Here is a 19136-nt window from a genome sequence, read left to right on the forward strand (position 1 = left end):
TTTACACCCGATACTCACCTTTACTAACGGAAAACTAAAAAATTACCTTGTCCCCAGATAATCCCGACCTGTACCAGCACTGGACATATCATTCTCTGTAAGAAAACTCAAGCCAGGCTTGAGCACTTCGCAGTTTTGGATAGCTGCCCCGAAACCAAGCCTATGGTAGCGGAACACCTTGATACAATCAAGAAATACCAAAGAATATATATTTTTTTAAGTAATAAGTTGCACAACCACCATGCCCACCTAGACTCTCCCCAACTCTTTCAAACCCTAGCATTCTCGCAACTAGTCTGTATACAGTTATATCCAAAAAACGTTCTTGGCACCTTTCAACATATTTTGTTAGTTAAATATCTTTTACTTTTGAAACCCGTTTTTATATTCACTTCGGTGAGAGTCTGTTCCTTCTGCACCGGTTGCACGCTTGAATCCGGCATTGACGACACTCGAATATATACTCCCGCAAATGATGAAAGCACCATTCACATCGATGAGGCCCACGTAAGTATTTCCATTTGCTATGCCCGCAGTCATGATTGTCTCTGAGCTCTTGGACAGTTCTTGCAACCAAAGATTCTCGTGCTGTCCGAGCAGTGGGGAAAGGAGGAGCTTCTACAGTTGCAGATGATTCCTCGTCTGCCACAATTGCGTCTTCAGCTTGCACCCCCTGAGTTTGAAAGCGAGGCTCGTGAGCCTCCGGTACGAGCTGACCCTCCAGAATGGCCTCGTCGGCGTCTTGCCGGGGCGTCGCAGCTGCCGGCTGGTTTGCTTCTCGATCAATGATTTGATATGCACGTGCAAGGAGACCATGCTCGTTCCATTGCTCACACTGGCAATTCTTCCCCTCCATTCCGCAATTGTAGCAGAATTCGGCCCCGCAGCGACAGCTATTATCGAATTCCGTCAGATTTGGAGTCTTAGGGAAGACAACTCAAATCACAACAGCAACAACAAATATAAAAGGGATGTAGAGGTTGGGCAAAAAGGGAACAAGGCGTCGAATGTCATATGGTTGCAACCATGATCTAATTCCACCATTCGCCAGCATGAAAAGCAACGTTGCCAGCCATTCTCCTGTGCGGTTGCTACCTTACCGTGAGATTCAGAATCCCCTTCCGCCTGTGTTACTGTTTTCTTTTCTCGAGGCCCCACTGCCAAGATTGAAATCCGCATGCTAACCAATAACGGTAAGTGTGTTACAGAGTCATAACGAACGGTGGTATCATTTGCCTCTCGACACGACGTCAAAAATACTTCTATAACGTATTCATATTACTCAGGGTGATGACTCTGCTAGAATGATCGACCACTATCTATTATTGAAGACAACTTCTATATTAACATCAGCCATCCCAGACCCTCCATTTAAGGGAGGTCTTTGAAAAAAGTAGAGACAAGGAAAGGCAAGGAAAGAAAACGCAAGTATGCTTTCTCAGCTATACCATATCGGGGAATCTACCGCTGTCTCCCAGTCACTGAGAGTATCAGAAGAGGATATGGTATCTGAGTGATCTGGACCCAGCAGGTTGCGGCGGAGCTCTGCACACTGTTTTATGTATCAGAGCCAGAGAATTTGGAACCTTTCCCTGGCCTTTCCATGAAAAGGCTAGGTTGCTCATGCTGGTAAGAGTATCAGGATACTCAGACTATAGTACTTGCTTGCGAAGCTCTAATACTTGTACTTCCAGCTCTTCTACTTCCTTCAATCGTCCCTGTTTCTTGTAGGTCGATGCCAGATTGGCCATGCTTGTAAGAGTACCAGGGTACTCTAGTCCTAGCACTCACTTGCGTACTTGCATTACTTGTACTTCCAGGTCTTCCGCTTTCTTCAATCGTCCCTGATTCTGGTAGGTCGATGCCAGATTATTCATACTGATAAGAGTACCAGGGTGCTCGGGCCCTAGCACTTGCTTGCACAGCTCTACTGTACTGTATTCAACCTTCTTTTTCTAATACTGCCGTACCAAAGCAGACTTCAAGAATATGCGAGCAGTGGTCAGACTTATGAGTTGTCGACAGCATCGCGGAAGAAAGAGGGACTCGTCTGTCATTGAAGACTCGAAGAGGGCTGCCAAACAGGATCGACAATACACGTGCCGACAGGGAGCGTGAACCACGTCCACGAATCGGTTAGTTCCGTGCAAACCACACACCGTCGTGCTCGCGGTAAAGAGTGACCAGCTCGTCGGATTGCCCGGGCAGCGGATTTAGCACACTCATTTACACTCTCTGCTGTGTCCAAGTCTCCTGTAAAGTTGTACTGTACTCTTCCATGTTATTGACATTTAAGATTCAGAGTTTAGCTAAAGTCTCGTCATCTGAAGACGCGGACTCTGACTCAAGCTCACTTGAAGGCATACAGTACTACATCCATCTTCCGTCCATCCGCTAGCCAGAATCCGGTCTACGAGGCATTCTCTTCTTCAACTTGGGTCGCGGCCAGAACGTGTCCATCAGATTGCACCGCAGCCATAAAACTCATGGCCATTCGCCTATCTTGCAGATACTGAAATATGTTTCCCCATTCCTCGTTTTGCAAATGAAAGGCCAACTGCCCATCAGTAGGGTCACGCGACTTCCCCTTGGAAGACAATAAGTTGTGCTACATACTCCCTCCTCAAGCGGGAGGAGCTATGGACGCACTATCCTTTTTAGAATTTTTAGTGCTTTCCCCACGCTCTACACTCCAAATTGGTTCTGTAAGCTTCATGAGCGCAGTCAAGGTTTGTAGGCACCGTATGGAAACTGTATGTTATGTGCATCCCCATGTCAGAGCCATGCTGATTAGCGGTGGTTTCTCTAGCTGCAATACGATGTTCACTGTGTAGTCAGGCCCACCTAGTACAGGAAATATTACTGTATGGGTAGATCTTACTTTTTTATGACAGGCGTACACGATTACTATTGTGACATTAGCTGATGCCAAGGGGCAGGGGGTCAGCCTGGCCGTAGCGCATCTCGCCAGGAAGATCGACATCCTACGTAAGCATTCTCCAACCCACAGCTATTCCATCCACGTCCACCAAATGCAGGACCAACTTTGTATGGACTTAGTCGGGAGACGAATTAATGTCTACCTGATAGATCCATTGCGCAATGACCGTAGTGATCGTGAAAGTAATTTCGCGCTTACCTTGTGCAATTTCCAGGCCTCTCAACACACCCAAGAAACGAGAGCCTGGATAGCGTCTGCTGGTTAGTTTGACTGGCCTTGTTTGCGCTGACATGTGCGAAGGTGATCTTTTCAGAAACGGATGTGTTGTATGGGCATGAGCACTGTGTGACACCACGGCATAGTCAAGGATGCAATAATTCTGCTGTATGCACTCAGGAGCCATCTCATTTTTGACCAGTAACTATAGGCCAGCAGTCTGATGACTTGTGACAAATGCATCTGTTCTTTTTTTCTCCACAGATCCTCCCCAAGTGGTAAGGGCTATCGGCTTCCTACTGAGATATCCTTGCTTTGTGCTATTAGGTTCCGTCTTATCCTCCCGGGGTTAGGATCTGCTTTCCTATACCCTGCATCAATCTTTACATCGGCCGGTGACATTAAGACCTCGATGCCCCTGGGTTCGTAGATACATTGACGCCTTGACCAAAATCCGAGGTGTGAAATGAGTGGTTGCCCTTGGCCATTAACCCGGGCGGACTATTGATATTCGAGATGCAAGGAGGGTGGATATCCATTACCCCATGTAGATCACGAACCACTGCGGCAGTGACAAGTTAAGTGGCTGTGATCCCGCATCTGACTCTCTCGCGAGATCATGGTACTTTGATTCGTCGATCCAGTACTCGCCCCGCGACTGTTCCCCATCTCAGATAGCCGGCCCCACTGTGATGGGGTTTGGAGGCAGAGTACTATTGAATGAACGGTTGAACTATGCTGAAAGCCCCTCTATGCACCCTGGTATGTTCTCAATCGGGAGGAACGATGTTGGAGGTGACAGCCAGAAGAGGTAGCGGCGCAGAAGGTCAAAGTTAGAGGTAAGGCGACGGCTAGAGGTACTATGTAGATAAAGCGAGGACGTAAACATACAAAAGGGGAAAGTCACAAGAATAAGAAATATGAAATAGTAAAGCTAGAAACATCAAGAGATATATAGAGGGTGAGACCACCGTCAGATTCTCTTAAAATTACCGTGCCTTCCACCTGATTCCATCAGCGTCTTTGTGGCCATTAGGCTGAATCCTGTCATTGCTTCGGTGATGCATTTGGTTGCATGAAGCCGAAACATCCTGCTTGCAATTATACATATCGGAGACACACCTTCTTGCATCTAGACAAACAACCGACGTATAACTCTGCAGCTGCAGTACGCCCCGTCTCCCATCCTACACTCAGCAAGGACTCTCATCACCGTAATGTACGAAAGCATGTGCTCCATAATTGACGGCATCCCTGGACGACGTGTCCTCCCGTGAGTGGCCCCTGAACATTACCAACAGATGCAGTTTCTGAGATACTTTGTCTCTTACAGTGTAAGCTCCCAGTCCAGCGGGCCTCTCGTGGCAGACAGGAGCGAGGATCGTCGCCTGCCTCCGCTCCCATGCGTGGAGCCCTTGCCCCGCGGACCCCTAGACCCGTTCAGTGCCAACGCCTATGCCTCCAGCGCTTCAAGATCTCAGTACACCTGCCCAGGTAGATCGATACGGTCGGCAGTGGAAAGGCGCGTTGTGGCCATTAGTTCATCGGCACGCTCGGCGGAGTGTTCCTTGCAATCCGACCAATTCCAGAAGGTGTCCATGTGGCCGCAAGAGCTTTCCTGTCCTCAAATTCTGAACCTCATCGCCCCCACGAACATCAACCGCAAGCCGCCGTTGCAGCAGCCGTGCGGGCGGAAGCGCAATGCAAGCACGGCCCCAGCGGGTTTAGGTAACCAAAGGGAAAGGCACAGAATTGCAGAGGGGAACCGACGGAAGAACCTCAGCCAGCTGCACCGTGAGCTGGACCGTCGCATTCATGATTTCTTCCTGGAGCAAGCCGGTTGGAACCCTTCCAAGGGCCTACCAGAATCCAAGGAACATATCGTTCAAGCTGCCATCTTTCTCATTGACTACATGGCCTGGATAATTAAGTACTTACTTCGCCAAGAGAACAATATGCCACGCCAGCTGTTGGAGTACCTAGCGCACCCGCTGCATATAGCAGCAGCAGCTGGTGTTCAGTCTTCGGGAGCAGAGCCAGACTTCCCAGCAGCAGTTCAGGAGACTTCAGGAAAGCCAGACGTTGATGGAGCGTAAAAAGGCGCTCGAGCTCCAGCTGAGTTTTATGGGCACATGTTACGACCTCCAGAGAGCGAACCTTTGACTTCTTAGTCCCTGGACCAATACTGGTCATCGTCGCCCGGCTTCGCATACGGGCCACATTCATGCCTGTCTATGGCATTAACCCCTTATTCCCTTGCCCTGAATTGGTGGATGTGCTACTTTACAATCCCGGGAGGGTCCTTGTCATCTTTTACGGTGTTTCCCGGTACAGCAGTGGCGTGAGTTACCAATATCTGATTGAGGACACGCAAAGCTACTTGCACAGTGGTCTATGGACCGCCTGGTCTAGTTTAGTACGGATTTGATCTTATGCTTCTCTTCTAACACACATGGAGAGGAGTGGGTAGTTTTCATTAAAGAAAAGGAGAAGGGAAAAAAAAGATGAAGCAATGACAAGAAATGGCTTAGTTAGATAATCTTGCTTTAATATTCTGGCCAGTGTTTCTCTTTCGGGATATTTTCTCTTATATGTAGAAAATTGAGTTGGGTACCTTTATTTTCTGAAACCCAATTCTCTTCCAGAGTACAACGAATCGGAACCCTTGTAACTAACAGTTCAAGGTGAAGTGATTATGAAAACCCCAGCGAACAAGTACACTTAGATTGCCTATAGCTGGCCAATTCAAGTATGATCTAGTAGGTATTGTATTGGGTGTTTAGTCCCTGGGTAAGAATTGTGCCCGATCGTTGAATCTTGCAGTTGATCAGTGCTCCCTTACCGGTCACTCACAATTTCTATTGAATATAACAATGAGTTCTCCCACTCACCTGCTTATTTGAATGCTGATACCACTCATTGAAGCCAGTACCCTGTTTACGCAAACCGGATCACAGATCAGTTGGGTTCATTATCTGAGTAGGGTTTCTCAATTACTACAATCCGTCTTGACGTAAAGCATATCATCTGGAATGGTACTGGGGGTAATTCGATCAGTGCCTTTCTGCCCGATGCCGGGACTTCTGAGCGAGTTCTAGATTTTGATTGATACAGTTGATGCTGCCTCAAGTGATGACTACAGTAAAAGTGGCCCATACTCGAAGGGTTCAGATATCCGAGAGTTGAACCCTAGTCTCACTGAAAATGGCTCATGCTGCAAGAGGGTAGCTAGTTTTAGAACAAATTCGATGAGCCTCCCTCTACTACATGACGGCCTGAAATATTGCTGGAGAGGCAGAGATATTTCAATTGTTAGATTGTAGGCTTTCTCCCTGTTTAGAGAACCTCCGAGCATGGAAGTACCCCTTCACCATATGGCTGTATAACGGAGAAGACACCAATCTTACTGTCCACAGTATCAACACCAAGTGAGCATAGTCAGGGGATGGATCTCACTTGTACAAGAAGGCGTATGCTATTTTTCTTCCCCTCCTCTTTTTTTTTTTTTTTTTTTTTTTTTTTTCCCTCTTGTTATATATATTATTCAGTTGTGGGTTGGGACGATTCACCGACTGGCTAGCCCATTCGAGGTACCCTGTTTCCCTGAAGTTGTATTTTACCGTCACATCGCATTAGCGTAAACCTTCACCAGATTTCGCTGACTGTGGATCTGGCGAGGAATGCGCGAGGAGAGTTTGAATTTGAATGTTGCTTTATGTATCAGGTTTATGAATGCAATTAGGGAAATGTTTGTATAAACAATTTGATATATCAGCCCAGCCAGATTATTAACCCCTTTGTAGGTCATTTCCAAGCATGTCTTGAACCTCAGTACGATTCTAAAACATATAATTATATATATGTTTAAGTTCTGAAGGTACGTATGTAGTGACAAGAAAACGGGAAGTCTATAAGGGGTAAAGAGAATGAAAAATGTACGGTAACATTCTGCGAAAAGCACCGCCAGAGATGGCCGTAAGAAGTCCAGTGATTGTGTGCCCCTGTAAATCTGAGCTCAAGTAGGCCTATATTTCGGCCAAGATACAATGGCATCATATTTGCGGGAAAGGCGGCTAAAAGGTTTAAAAAGATGCAGGTTGGGGGGAAAGCTGAGTTGGAGGTGAAAAAGGATTTGTTGGTCTGGCCATTGACACCATTCTATTCCTAGTCATCTAGTCGATTCCGCAGAGGGTCTCTCTCCTTACCCATAGAATCCATATCAGCCAATCGCCTCTTGTGTGTTCCTGACACGATGGAAAGCAGATATGCTCACAGAAAGTTCGCTTTCGTCATTTCATAATTGTCGGGGACCCCACCAGAATTCACTCAGACCCTGTGCATGGAAGAGGGATTTGACACAGAAAAAGAAAAGAAAAAGAAAACACCCCTAAATCGATGTTCTAAGCAGGGGCAGTTCCGTTTCCTCCGAGAAATTGAGATTGGCGGTAGACTTCGGTTGGGCAATTGCGAGAATATTGTTCTGCTGTGACGCGGTTATCAACGAATAGTGTTTTGAGTTGCGTGTGAATCGAACTCGGGGAGAGCGGTGCAACTCATCGAATGTCTTAATGAGGAAAGAAATATTATTGCAAAGGAATGCAGGGATCGTGACACATAACGACGCTTTTAGTTTCCTTCGCCGGCCTATCGTACTCCTAGATGCTCACCCCTGGTTTGGTCCAGTACACACTCCATGACGAGGTCTCTCAGATACAGACATTGGATCATGGCCAATGCAGTCCTACAGTAAAAATGCATTTGCCGCTACTCTAATACAAAACGCGCCAGCAAGCGTCTCACTTGCATGAAAGAGATTACAGTGGCCCTCTGCAACGGTCAACCCCCGCGTTGGGAAACCCGCGAAGCTATGAACATAGTATTAGGCAGTAGTAATCAATGCTCGCATTTCATGGAAGAGATTTTGAAAAAGATGGGATCGATCCTTTTTATGGCACCTAGTATCTACGAAACCCCGCTCGACTGCAATCGCAGCATTTAGTGGCCCATCCGGAACCCCGTCAAGCTGAAGCCTGCATCAATCACCAGACTTTCTCCATTGATAAAGGAAGCGGCCGGGCTACAGAGAAACGCGACTGCATCAGATACCTCCTCTGGCATGGCGAGCCTCCCGAGGGGGCACAGTTTCGCAATTGCCTGCTCCAAAGTAGGGACGTTGCTGATTGTCTTCTGCATCATGGGCGTATCGGTCCATGACGGGCATACAATGTTCACGCGGATGTGATGCTCAAAGTTGTCGACGGCGGCGGTTTGGGCAATCCCGATGGTCGCGTGCTTGGATGCCGTGTACGGCATCATGCCGGGCACTGAGATCAGGCCATTGATCGAAGACAGCACGACGATCGACCCGCGGCCCAGACTGCGGGTCATGTTGCTGCGCGTGCTGGTGTGCAAGCGTGGCTCTTGCAGCGACATGGCATGGGAGACAGCCCGCAGCACCAGCAGAGTCCCGCGGGAGTTGGTTCTCATGGATCGGTCGAATGCGTCGATGTTCAGGGATGCGGTGCGGGTGCGCGAGTTACCAGAGATGCCCGCGGAGTGCACGCAGTAGTCAATACGCCCGAGCTCGCTCACGGCGCGCTGGACCATATTGTCGACGCTGGCCTCATCGGTGACGTCTACCATTACCGACAAGGCACGGAAGTTGGAGTGGGAGGCGAACTTTTGACACTCCTGGCGAGTGAGATCTGTAGAAAGGTTCAGGTCCGCCAGGAGGATTGCTTCGACGCCGGCTTCGGCGAGAGCGAAGCAGACATCTTTCCCAATGCCTGATGCGGCCTGCAGATTGAGTTCTCAGTCACGTTCGATTTAATCTTCGCTTCTGTGGGTTCTCGATACGAAGGAAGCAAAACGGCGACGGCTGACTTACACCAGTCACAAGGGCGATTCCACCGTTCAGTCTGGTACCCGCCATGAGAAGTACAAGGACGGGTTGCGGCGAGGTGGGAGCAATGCAGATAATGGATGACCAGTGGACTGTAGAAGAGGCGAGTTTTCACTGCCGTTTTTGTGGCTCGGTTGTCGAAATGGTGGGAGGAGGGAGGGTGGGGTGAAAGGAGGGAAAGTGCAGGATACTAGTAACTCATTGAGGGGGTGACGATAGGAGGTGGGAATGGAATTGAATAAAGGGAAGATGGCGGCGGGAAAGGGCTCTAGCCTGATGCACGCTGGAGGCTGCGCCTTGCACTAGATACAAAGAAGGGGAGATTGACCCCTGTTCACATCCCGTTTCAGGTAAGGGTTCAATATAATATGAGCTCTGAGAAGACGCTGCATCCACGCGACGTTGACCATACGAACAAAGCAATTAGAAGGGTACCGACGGTGCGGAGACCTGCTTACAGAAGAGGACTTTGGAGACAAAAATGAGCACCGCTTAAAGGAAATTGTGCGGAATGTTCGGCCCGTACATCACCGCTATGGAGGGTTGGATCCGATGGAAGAAAAGAACCCTGCAACGCATGCGGCCTAAGGTGGTCCAAGAAGAAAAGAAAAACGCTAGTGTATGGCATCATCCATAAAATGGTAGGCACTATGAGAAGTACGCGTATTATCCAGCTGGGCACAATCAACAAACCCGGAAACTCTAAACCAGCAGGTGTCGATGAAATTACCTTCATCAGACTATGAGGGCTTGATCGTTGCCGATTGCAAATGTGCAGGATCGAATGCTGAGAAGTATGAGATTCATGCCAAGAACGAAACCTGCTCATGAGGACATGATGGACAGCTGAGGGGAACCAGGGGACTGGTTCTTCATGGTGGTCTCCAGCTCCTCCTCGGTGAACTCGGTCTCAGCGCCACCACGCTCGCGCTGACGGTAAAGATGGGTAAACCGGTATGGTATGTACCGGCATAGAGCAGGAATGCCCAGCCCGTAGCGCCTGAGTGGCTTACTTTCCGGCTAAAGAAGAACTACGATCCAGCATATTTAAACTGTTTTTGATATACTAGAGTCTATTGCCTGCGATATAGTGCAGCGTCTTAATGCAGCGTTTGATAATCTCAACAGGACAACAACATGTCCGTTCCGTTGCCGGAGGTGCTATTTTCGAAATTCGCTGCCTGGAGGCTACAAGTACGATTTTAAAAGCATCAACCAGACCTAGAGAGTAAATACCCACCTCTGCAGTGAGGGCGGCCTTGACTGCATTCGAAATGGATGTTGTGTTGTCTTTTTCTCGTCTTTTGCTTTGTCTTTTTCTGTTATTTTTCTTTTACCAATCTACCACCAATTGAGCACACTTCCTTAGCCCAGTAACCCAGCATTAGTCGTATGCATATCGTCTATGTTACCCTTTGGAGGCCGAACCGACGAACTGGGGTGGATTAGTAGCTTCAGCACGGTGGGGCGTTATGTGCTGTCCTCCTATAATAGACAGCCAATGGGCCTACCGAGCAAAGCCTACAAGCACCATGACGTCTCCCCTCACCCTCGGTGGTAGGTTGCCAGCGTTGTCCTGATCTTGCACGACTAGCCAGCTAGCGCTGAGCCTGTTGCATCTATGCATCCTTAACTGTTTCGTTGTACATTCTGATGATCGTTCCAGCATGTTGATTGGATGTCCAAGTCAAGAAAAGCATTTCTGGTTATCATCGATTCTCGTACTATCTCTGTTAGAAACCCTGTTAAGGGGCTCTCGTATGCAAATTCGGTGGTGTATCTTCTAATGACATTCGTTGCATCTGTCGGGCACCCTGGGCGGCCCAGGAGAGTCGATCTGGATCTGCAACGGCCGCATAAGCGCCTTCCATCCTTTTAGCTTTTCTTAATGTAACCCCATAAATATCCTTTGTCCAAGATAAGTGAACAGTCAAATGGTGCACAGGCGTGTTGTCCGCAAAGAAAATAATATTTTGCGAGATAATTGACAGATGGCAATTGTGGCGTTTGTTGAGAAGATTAACAGATGCATAATGACAGAGGTGGTGGTGAAGATCACCGAGACTCGACCAGTCGAACAATCCAGATCAAGGAAGCAGGGTTTGAGTAACACGACGCAAATACGCCATAGAGTAACCAATAATCAGGGAGGGCATTGAAGCCCCCAAAAGTTACATACCGTAAGTGCTTTGTTTCAACGAGTCGAGATTTGCCACAGGCATTCAGTCTGTGCCTGAAAATCTGCGAGCACCATACCTGTGTAGTATAATATCGTCTCCTTGCAGGAAGGGCACAATAGGTCCTTGCACTGTCCCACTTCCAGCCAAACTATGTGAAAGGTTGCATGAAATTCGGATAATAAATACTGACGGATGCGAGAACAGAAGCTCGGACTGCACATCTCATTTTCCTCTCCAATTCATAGAGAAATGGAGACAATCTCTGTGGATATTACCGTTGAATACGCAGAGGTTCTTTCACTGGAACGAGCTTGGTCAATGGTGACCAGGGTCAATGACGTTCCAGGTTAGTATAACAATGGTGCGATGTTAATGCCGCTAACGAAATTAGTCGGCTGCCGTGTTCTAGATCAAACAAAGGTTGACGGAGAGTGCCTGATCTGGTGGTCCCCTTTGGTAGGCATGAGTCCAAACTTTCTCTTCGACCAGGATTACCAGTCAGCTGAGACAGAGTCTGACGCTAATCAATCGATCGATTCGTGTCCGCATCCACCTGACCAGAAGAATGCACATGCCACGCCAGGATCTATACCTCCCGGTGCCATCGATACGTAAGTGTAGGCTCGTCTAGATCCAAAGCAAGATTGGCTCACAAAACTGCTGTCGCTAGCTCTGTCCACTGCCCTTACGCCAGAGACTCAGTGGTGTTGGATGGATTGTTTCCGTCTACAGGGCCTGAAAAAGACTTTAACCTGAAGTCTCATGAAGCCTTGACTAAGGAGTTTATGAATGCGCCATACCATGATGAGCAGTTAATTAGGAGGAGTCTTGTTCTGTCGGATTGTGACTTTAATAGAAAAGGTATGAAATCTCCGTCCAGGGAGGCGTCATGCCACAGCGCCGCTGAGAAAGAACCCGCTCTGTTATCCCAACCCTCGTCACCAGATGATAGTCCAGCATCTTAAGAAAGCAGTGCTATCCAAAGGTGCATACGTCTGAAAATTCCGGGCTTAGTTGCACTGTGTTCTAGGCGAGTTCCTGGTATGGGACAATGCACACTCAGTTCCTCTTCCTATAGACCAATGTTTGTAAAGTGCCTGTTTTTCACGGAGCGTCTCAGATGTGCTGGAGCTAAAGTAATCTATTCTCATCATTATTCTGCTCTGGGTGATGTGTTGCTTGTTTCAACCTCAGGGCGATATGTACGGCAAGCTATAAATCAACAGGTGTTATTTGCAGCAATAAGATATGCGTCTATGCCCTTCACCTTTATCCTGCTCTCTCGCTTTTCTACTCCCCAGCCAAAGCATTGTAGGGATATTCCTGAGAGCCTAATAAAAAAATCCACGCCTATTCATGCAGTAGGCAAAATGTTCTCTGATTGCAGAGATTCGTCTCTCCCGGTAAATTTTTCTTGACCCTGGCAGGCTGCTTCGAAAGCGCGTGTCCACAGGCTGGTACTAGCCTCCGCCTGTTTGAGCGATCGACTCCTTCACTTTCAAGCAATGAAGAACCGGTCCCGTTAATTTGTCCCTGGCTTCAGACAATACTCCATTGAGAATTTGAAATTGGCCCTGCAGATTGGGGGTGTTTCGACAGAGCGCTTAAGCATTGTTGAGAGAAACAAAGCTCTGGTTAAGCGAAAGTCGCGCGATATGTTTTCCCTTGCCGTTCATTATTCCGTCTGTCCAAGTATGACTAGTGTTGAACTGACTTTGGCAATATCTGGGATTGAGGCCTTCTTCTCAAGGCTAGAGTAAAACGATACAGAGACAATGTATCTGGAACTGAAGCAGGATATCGAAGCCAAAATGGTCAGTCAGAACTATGCCGGATGTTCTCATTATCCCTCACTGGTTCGCAGCGGGTCAAAACCCGCAGACATGGTGCTTCAGGATACTCCCCTTGGATTTGCTTCAGTATTACTTTCCTGACAAACTCTGTGTCTCCTCGAGGACTGTCAGGGCCTGTGGGGATGGCGGTGGTCACATGACCTGGCCACGTCATCATCTCCCTCCTGGCTCCAGGTTTCTCCCTTCTGACCTTGAGTAGCTGGAAGCCGGATTAAAGTAGGGCCGACACCCCGCTTTTTACCGGCCCTAGATTTGTGTTCGGAAACGGATTTACAAGTACCCCGTGCCAACCTGCTCTTCTGCCGTCTGACGCCCTCCCATGTCTTCCAATTGTTTTTCTCTGTATGTGTGGTCGAGCTTTGCGTATCTCCTTGTCTAGTCTAACAACGAAGCTAGTTTGTTTATCACTTGGCTCCAGCTGCCTCTGCGGTCATACTTAGATTGTAGTGTAATGGGCCCGATATACATACTCAGCAATATATGTTACACCATAGGAACGTTCATTAGAAGGGGAGAGTTGAGGCTAAAGCTGCTTGAATCGTCGTTATCTAGGCTACGTACGGAGTAGCTGGGCGCGAGCTGAAGTAAACAAAGTGTATATGGTCACGTGATGCCGATAAGCAGCCTTGCCTACTAGGGAGTAGGCGCACCAACATCTTGTTTTCACGCTTGCTATCAGATTAAATTCCAACTTGGCCTTTTCTTGACGATTAGCTCTACGTTCACCATCGTGTCTGGACATTTGACGCGGCACACATGGTGTTTGTGCTGGATGGTGGCAATCACGTAGACAACAGAACGTCACACGTGTAGATTTTATATATAGTATGCTTTTCGGTACACGAGTAGTAAACGCAACCTCACGATCTCGAAAACAAACAAGTGCACCACTGCGATTTGCCCGATCTTCCTTGACTTCCTAGAAGATGATCAAGAAGGAGCACAAAACCTTGGATTCCGACCCATCTAGAAAGTTGAGGAAATTCTTTTCGCCGCCGTGATAAGTCGTATGCTTGTGCGACACCTCATGCTGACTGACGGCATGGACGTATGCCTGCTGGCACGTTCCAAGAACTATGCTGCAAGACGAGCATTTATAGCGAGAAGGAGGGATATGACATTGCTCCATATGGATCCAAAGATCCAGCGCCGTATCGAAAACCTGACCGCAACGATTCCACTGGCAGAGCATCCTTTCGCTAATGACTGCGTATTAGTCAAGCGTGAAAACAAGGTCTATCAACAGCCAAAGCAGACGGAGTGGCGTTTGCTGAAATGACGGTTGTAAGACAACGCTTGAGTTGACCATCTTGACTTACCCGGCGCTATTGATCATCAGAGACAACCCAAGTATAGATGCTTGTTGTGAGCTGGTTGTGTATAAACAGCGTGCTAGAGCACCTCTGGAAGAAACTTCGAACCACGATGAGATTCCGACTTTGTAAGATATCCTTAGCCAAGCACCCCGACCTTGATCAAGGAGGGAGGTATGGCCTATTTATGTGCGGTGCATACCTCTTGTTTTACCTGCATACACTAGGCAGGGCACGTAGAATTGGCGTCTAAAATATCTTATGACGAAGTGCCATCCTGCATGTATGTAACATTCCCAAAGATCCGCCTCGCTAGCCTTGTGAAAACCCTTCCATGCCCTGGCGGGTCCACACCGGTGGCAATCCCACCTGCCCGGCAGAGAGATAGGGGTTGCTCAATATATATGGACTTAGCCTTTCAGTGCTGGACAACTCACCATGGAGAACTGGTAGCTGGCGGAACCAGCAGCACCTGGCGCCAGGAAACAACCGTCAGGACCGGTTGGCTGCGAGACTGGGTGGGTACTTGATCACTTTTAGCACCACACCTACAGTGCGGACACGCCGCCATGGAGGTCGCCAGGAACCATTGTCGAAAGCACAAAGCCGACGCAGTCTTTTAGTCTGCTGCTACATTAGCATGAGACTCCAAGGCACTATGCGAGATGGGGCCACATGTGGCGGCACCGCTGTAGGCTAGATAGCTATCCTGCCCGTAAGAGATGCGACACTGAAACCTCAAGCAGCTCAAAGGGCCGACTCAGCCAATGCCAATAACATAATCAACGGTTGGGCGGCCCATGTGGTAATCCTATACAAACGATCCTTTTCCAGGCAGAAGATATCTTAACCATCAGAAGTCTGAGCAAAATCAATTTTTATATACAGACTACAATTAATATAAAGAACTCTTCGATGCTGTCTAAAAATCGGTTTGAATATATTTAGTAGTATATTATATTACATTATCTGTATTCTATCTGTCTTTGATAAAAGTTTAATATATTCCATATGAAGGAGGATTATAAAAATCCGAAAAAGATTATCAGTTATTCACTCTTATATATATACTGTATATGTAAGTTAGAGCTTCTCAAGTCTAGTATTCGCTGAGATATAATAATATCAAAAAGACATCTTCTATATGGGATAGCAGGATGGACCGCCCAACCGTTGCTTACATTAACTAACTAGCTAGTTAGTTATTAGCTAGCTGACGTCCCTCCTTCCTACAATAGAAAGCCAGACGACATTGGGCGATAGTATGAGCCGAAGATAAATTCCCTCATTTGACCCACCTACCATTGTATCAATATCGTTTGCTCCTCTTTTATTCTTTTTTTTATTTTTATTTTATTTATTTATTTATTTTTTTTTTTTCAGTATTTCCCGTTACGACAACAGAACCCTGGGATCTGGACACTTGGGGTCACCGCAGCATCTAGGCCCCAGCCGGCCTATACTCCGGCCAGTATATGATGGGCCTGCTGGGCGGGCGCCTGGAGGGTCATTGTTGCATCTGGCATGATTTATCTCATTGTCCATAGCAACACGCCTCCACTCCTGCTGCGAGACCTCGGGCTGTCGCTGTCCGCCGTTGTAATGCCTCATGTTTACAAGGTCTCTGTGCCATTTAGAACCATGATTGGCGCCATCATGCCCGGAAATGCCGGGTACTGGACCATGCTAGCAAGGGTTACACGAGAACTTGGGAGTTTCTGATCTGTTGATCACAATTTTAGGTGATTATACTTGACCAATCTCGGCTAGTATCAGACCGCTCTAGCGAACACGTGTTCAATGAGCGTAGCTGATATTGACAAATATATCATCGCTTGTATTTATATGCTTACCAATGGAGGAGCGTGGTCTTTTCGAACAAATGGACGTCACTTAGCGCTTGTCCTGCGTCACTACAAGGCATCTGTTGAGTGATTTCCCGCAAAAGAAAACTCTTTTTCGAGACCGGGTATCAGTTAGGGCCCGATCTCTTGTCGCGAACTGCGCCCTTTGCGAGGCGGACTGCTGCGCCATTTCTCTGTTCGTTGCACGGTTCTGGGCCCATTGTTCAAAATTCCCAACCGTCGGACGCTGTGAGCCATCCAATAGGCGCAGCTGATAGCATAGTACCATAAGCTCCGCAGTGTACACTGTTCGGTGGATTCATTGAGCCAATGATTAACTACCGTGATGTCATAATGCTCTGGTCTTGATCTTACCCCTCTGTGTAGCTTTAGTGGAGGTAAACTTCGCTAGCCATTCTATTTCTGTAAGCTGAGCTTGAAGTATGATTTTTTCTTGCTGTAAGTTTTCGAAGAATTCCGAATTCTCGAGTGAGTCCCGGTCTTGGTCGCTGATAACATATCTACACATGGCATATTCTCCTAATACGGAACAAGAAATGCATGGCTTCAGTCGATCACTCTATGCCGACCAGATCACTTGTATGAATAGCACAGGATCAATTAAACTTGGTTTTGTATAGATATTTTGACCATTCAGTAAGTTCATAGCTCCTCTGAGCACCTGCAACAGAATGGATGGATCATTGCCCTGACTTTGCGATTGTGGCAGTTAAAGCATGCGTGAGTTGGTCGTTTCGCCATGCGCTGATTAGCATTGGTACAGACCTCAGCCCCATCCATTTTGGAATTGTCTGCCAAGGAAGAGAAGCTCACACCACTTGGCACCATTGAAATAGTATTATGGCTCTTTTTGAGTGAGATAAAACAATGACCTTGGAGGTTCGTAGAGACCTGGTAGTGAGTGTACGTTCGTATTATTACAGCAAGAGCGATAGGGAGATTCTCCTTTTGATCATCCATGAGAGGTCGATTAGGTGCACTGTCCATGGTTAAAGATAAGTGCTGCTGAGAGTAATGAGTAGCAAATCTTCCCGTTCCGCGGAGCTAGTGGCAAGATGGACATGAAAGGTGCAACCGTACTAAGTTCTAGGGTGCACTCGAATCGCAAATATTTCGACGGTTAGGTGGACTAGAAAGATGTGAGATGGGAACACTGCTCCTGTGCGCCGCTCCCGGTGGATGGATCTTCTGTACTCGGAAATACGTTGCATGCGCCACATTCAAGGTCCATATAGATGTTATATAAGTAACAATAACTCTTCTGCAGAATGAGTTTTATAATTTGCCAGGTATGACACTTCAACAGAAATAATGCCTGGAACCCGAAATAGGGATTGCAGAACAGCGATATTGCATAGCTCATCAAACAAACTAAACATCGAAACTGCCATGAACAAGATGATGCAACAAGTTGTGGCCGTAAATACTTCTATCGCACCACTTTCATGATCGAAAATACCCGGCCTGGAGCCCTCAGAGGCTGACATCACGATCTATGGCCGCGACCCATGTACATTCCATCTGTCCAGGCTTATCTTCAGTTGATATGAGAAGTGACCGTAAGAGGGGGTACTTACATAGTTAGGAATCCATCGGTTCCATTGTGAAGCTCCTCACGTGCCAATGCGCATTCAAGTAATGTTCTTTCGCGTGTCCATCCCAGATGTTTCGTCATCAAATCAAGGGCGAGTGCCTCTAGACCATCGAGCCAGGTCTTTAGGAACCTCTTTTGTAAATGGGTAGAGTATTCCGACTTTAAAGGGATCCTATACTGATGCGAAGCCACATTGATAAAGCCATGATTTGATAGTTCACTGCCATACCGTTCAGGTAAACTGAGCTGTCTTTCATCTTTATAGTAGGCTGTCTGTAGATCTTTGTAGAAACTATACGCCGGGCCTTTTCGGTTGTAAAGATCGAGTGTGATTCCGTGGAGCTCTACCACTCCACATGGCATACAGCATCTGTAATCAACTTTGGTTAGCTGGGTATGTAAACATAAACATAGCCTCCTATACATACCTGAATGCTCCAGCCAGTAGACATTTCAGCAGCGAGATGTCACCGCCGAGGTCATTGATATGCACGAGGCTGATGTCCACATATATTTCCCACCAATCAGGTTGTGTAAGATCAATAATGTGAAAATCACAGTTCAAGGGTACCCTATGGATAAATTAATCCAGGACTAGATCATTATGCCACAAACATACTCCCAAGGCTGCATATACACAAAATCAACGCCAAAAACCTGTTTCATTCAGCTTGGTTCTTACTGACATGAGATCAATCACGGTTTACCCGGCAACCAGGATTCTTGTCAGCTATAACCAAGATTAATTGTAAGGCTTGATTTGTGAAGATGAGAGTCATACCAAAGTGCATTGCCCATAGACCAAAGCCAGTCCTCAGATCAAGCACATTTCCTGTTCGTGTTGTTATCGAAAATTGGTGTCCCCACTGCTCTAGTTCTTGTAGTCGAACGGCTTGCTCGCCTTCTCAGAATCAGACCGGTATCATGAATAAGAGCAAGGTAGACTTACGTTGTCGCGATTCTTCGTACTGTTATCATCAGCAATGTTCGATTGATGTGAGAGGAATACCAAAGTAGAAGAGTATACCTCATCGATTGGCCAGGGGTGTCGGTCACCATGTTTCTGAGGATATTCTCGACCATATCGTATTTCCCGTTCTTTATAGTCATCCCCTATAGGTTCGCTATAGCTAGAAGATCTGCTATTAGAAGATCATGTAATTTTATATGAGACACTTCTTACATCTCCAAGTGAGCCTTAGGCTCATGGGTTCCTGAAGAGTCTGAATGGCTCATCGAAGATGAAGGTATAAAGGCCTGGGCAAGGACAGG

The 19136-nt window shown here is 47.3% G+C and overlaps 4 protein-coding genes across 4 annotated transcripts; 2 read left to right on the plus strand and 2 right to left on the minus strand.

Moving 5' to 3' along the window:
• Positions 1 to 4374: 4374 nt before the first annotated feature.
• Positions 4375 to 5253, plus strand: AKAW2_31496S (uncharacterized protein; the record flags this gene model as incomplete). Its single annotated transcript, XM_041688128.1, has 2 exons — positions 4375 to 4430; positions 4491 to 5253. 2 exons carry the CDS (start codon positions 4375 to 4377, stop codon positions 5251 to 5253), a joined length of 819 nt encoding a protein of 272 aa, XP_041541943.1.
• Positions 5254 to 8152: 2899 nt separating this feature from the next.
• On the minus strand, positions 8153 to 9089 carry AKAW2_31497A (SDR family NAD(P)-dependent oxidoreductase; the record flags this gene model as incomplete). The annotated part of the gene is made up of 2 exons (XM_041688129.1): positions 8153 to 8953; positions 9045 to 9089. 2 exons carry the CDS (start codon positions 9087 to 9089, stop codon positions 8153 to 8155), a joined length of 846 nt encoding a protein of 281 aa, XP_041541944.1.
• Positions 9090 to 11431: 2342 nt separating this feature from the next.
• On the plus strand, positions 11432 to 12204 carry AKAW2_31498S (uncharacterized protein; the record flags this gene model as incomplete). The annotated part of the gene is made up of 3 exons (XM_041688130.1): positions 11432 to 11585; positions 11631 to 11850; positions 11910 to 12204. 3 exons carry the CDS (start codon positions 11432 to 11434, stop codon positions 12202 to 12204), a joined length of 669 nt encoding a protein of 222 aa, XP_041541945.1.
• Positions 12205 to 17843: 5639 nt separating this feature from the next.
• Positions 17844 to 19100, minus strand: AKAW2_31499A (uncharacterized protein; the record flags this gene model as incomplete). Its single annotated transcript, XM_041688131.1, has 8 exons — positions 17844 to 18234; positions 18293 to 18436; positions 18484 to 18521; positions 18572 to 18594; positions 18646 to 18756; positions 18814 to 18832; positions 18892 to 18994; positions 19048 to 19100. The coding sequence occupies 8 exons, from the start codon at positions 19098 to 19100 to the stop codon at positions 17844 to 17846; spliced, it is 882 nt and encodes a 293-aa protein (XP_041541946.1).
• Positions 19101 to 19136: the final 36 nt, after the last annotated feature.

This window comes from Aspergillus luchuensis, chromosome 3, assembly GCF_016861625.1.
Source record: "Aspergillus luchuensis IFO 4308 DNA, chromosome 3, nearly complete sequence".
Classification (NCBI taxonomy): Eukaryota; Fungi; Ascomycota; class Eurotiomycetes; order Eurotiales; family Aspergillaceae; genus Aspergillus; species Aspergillus luchuensis.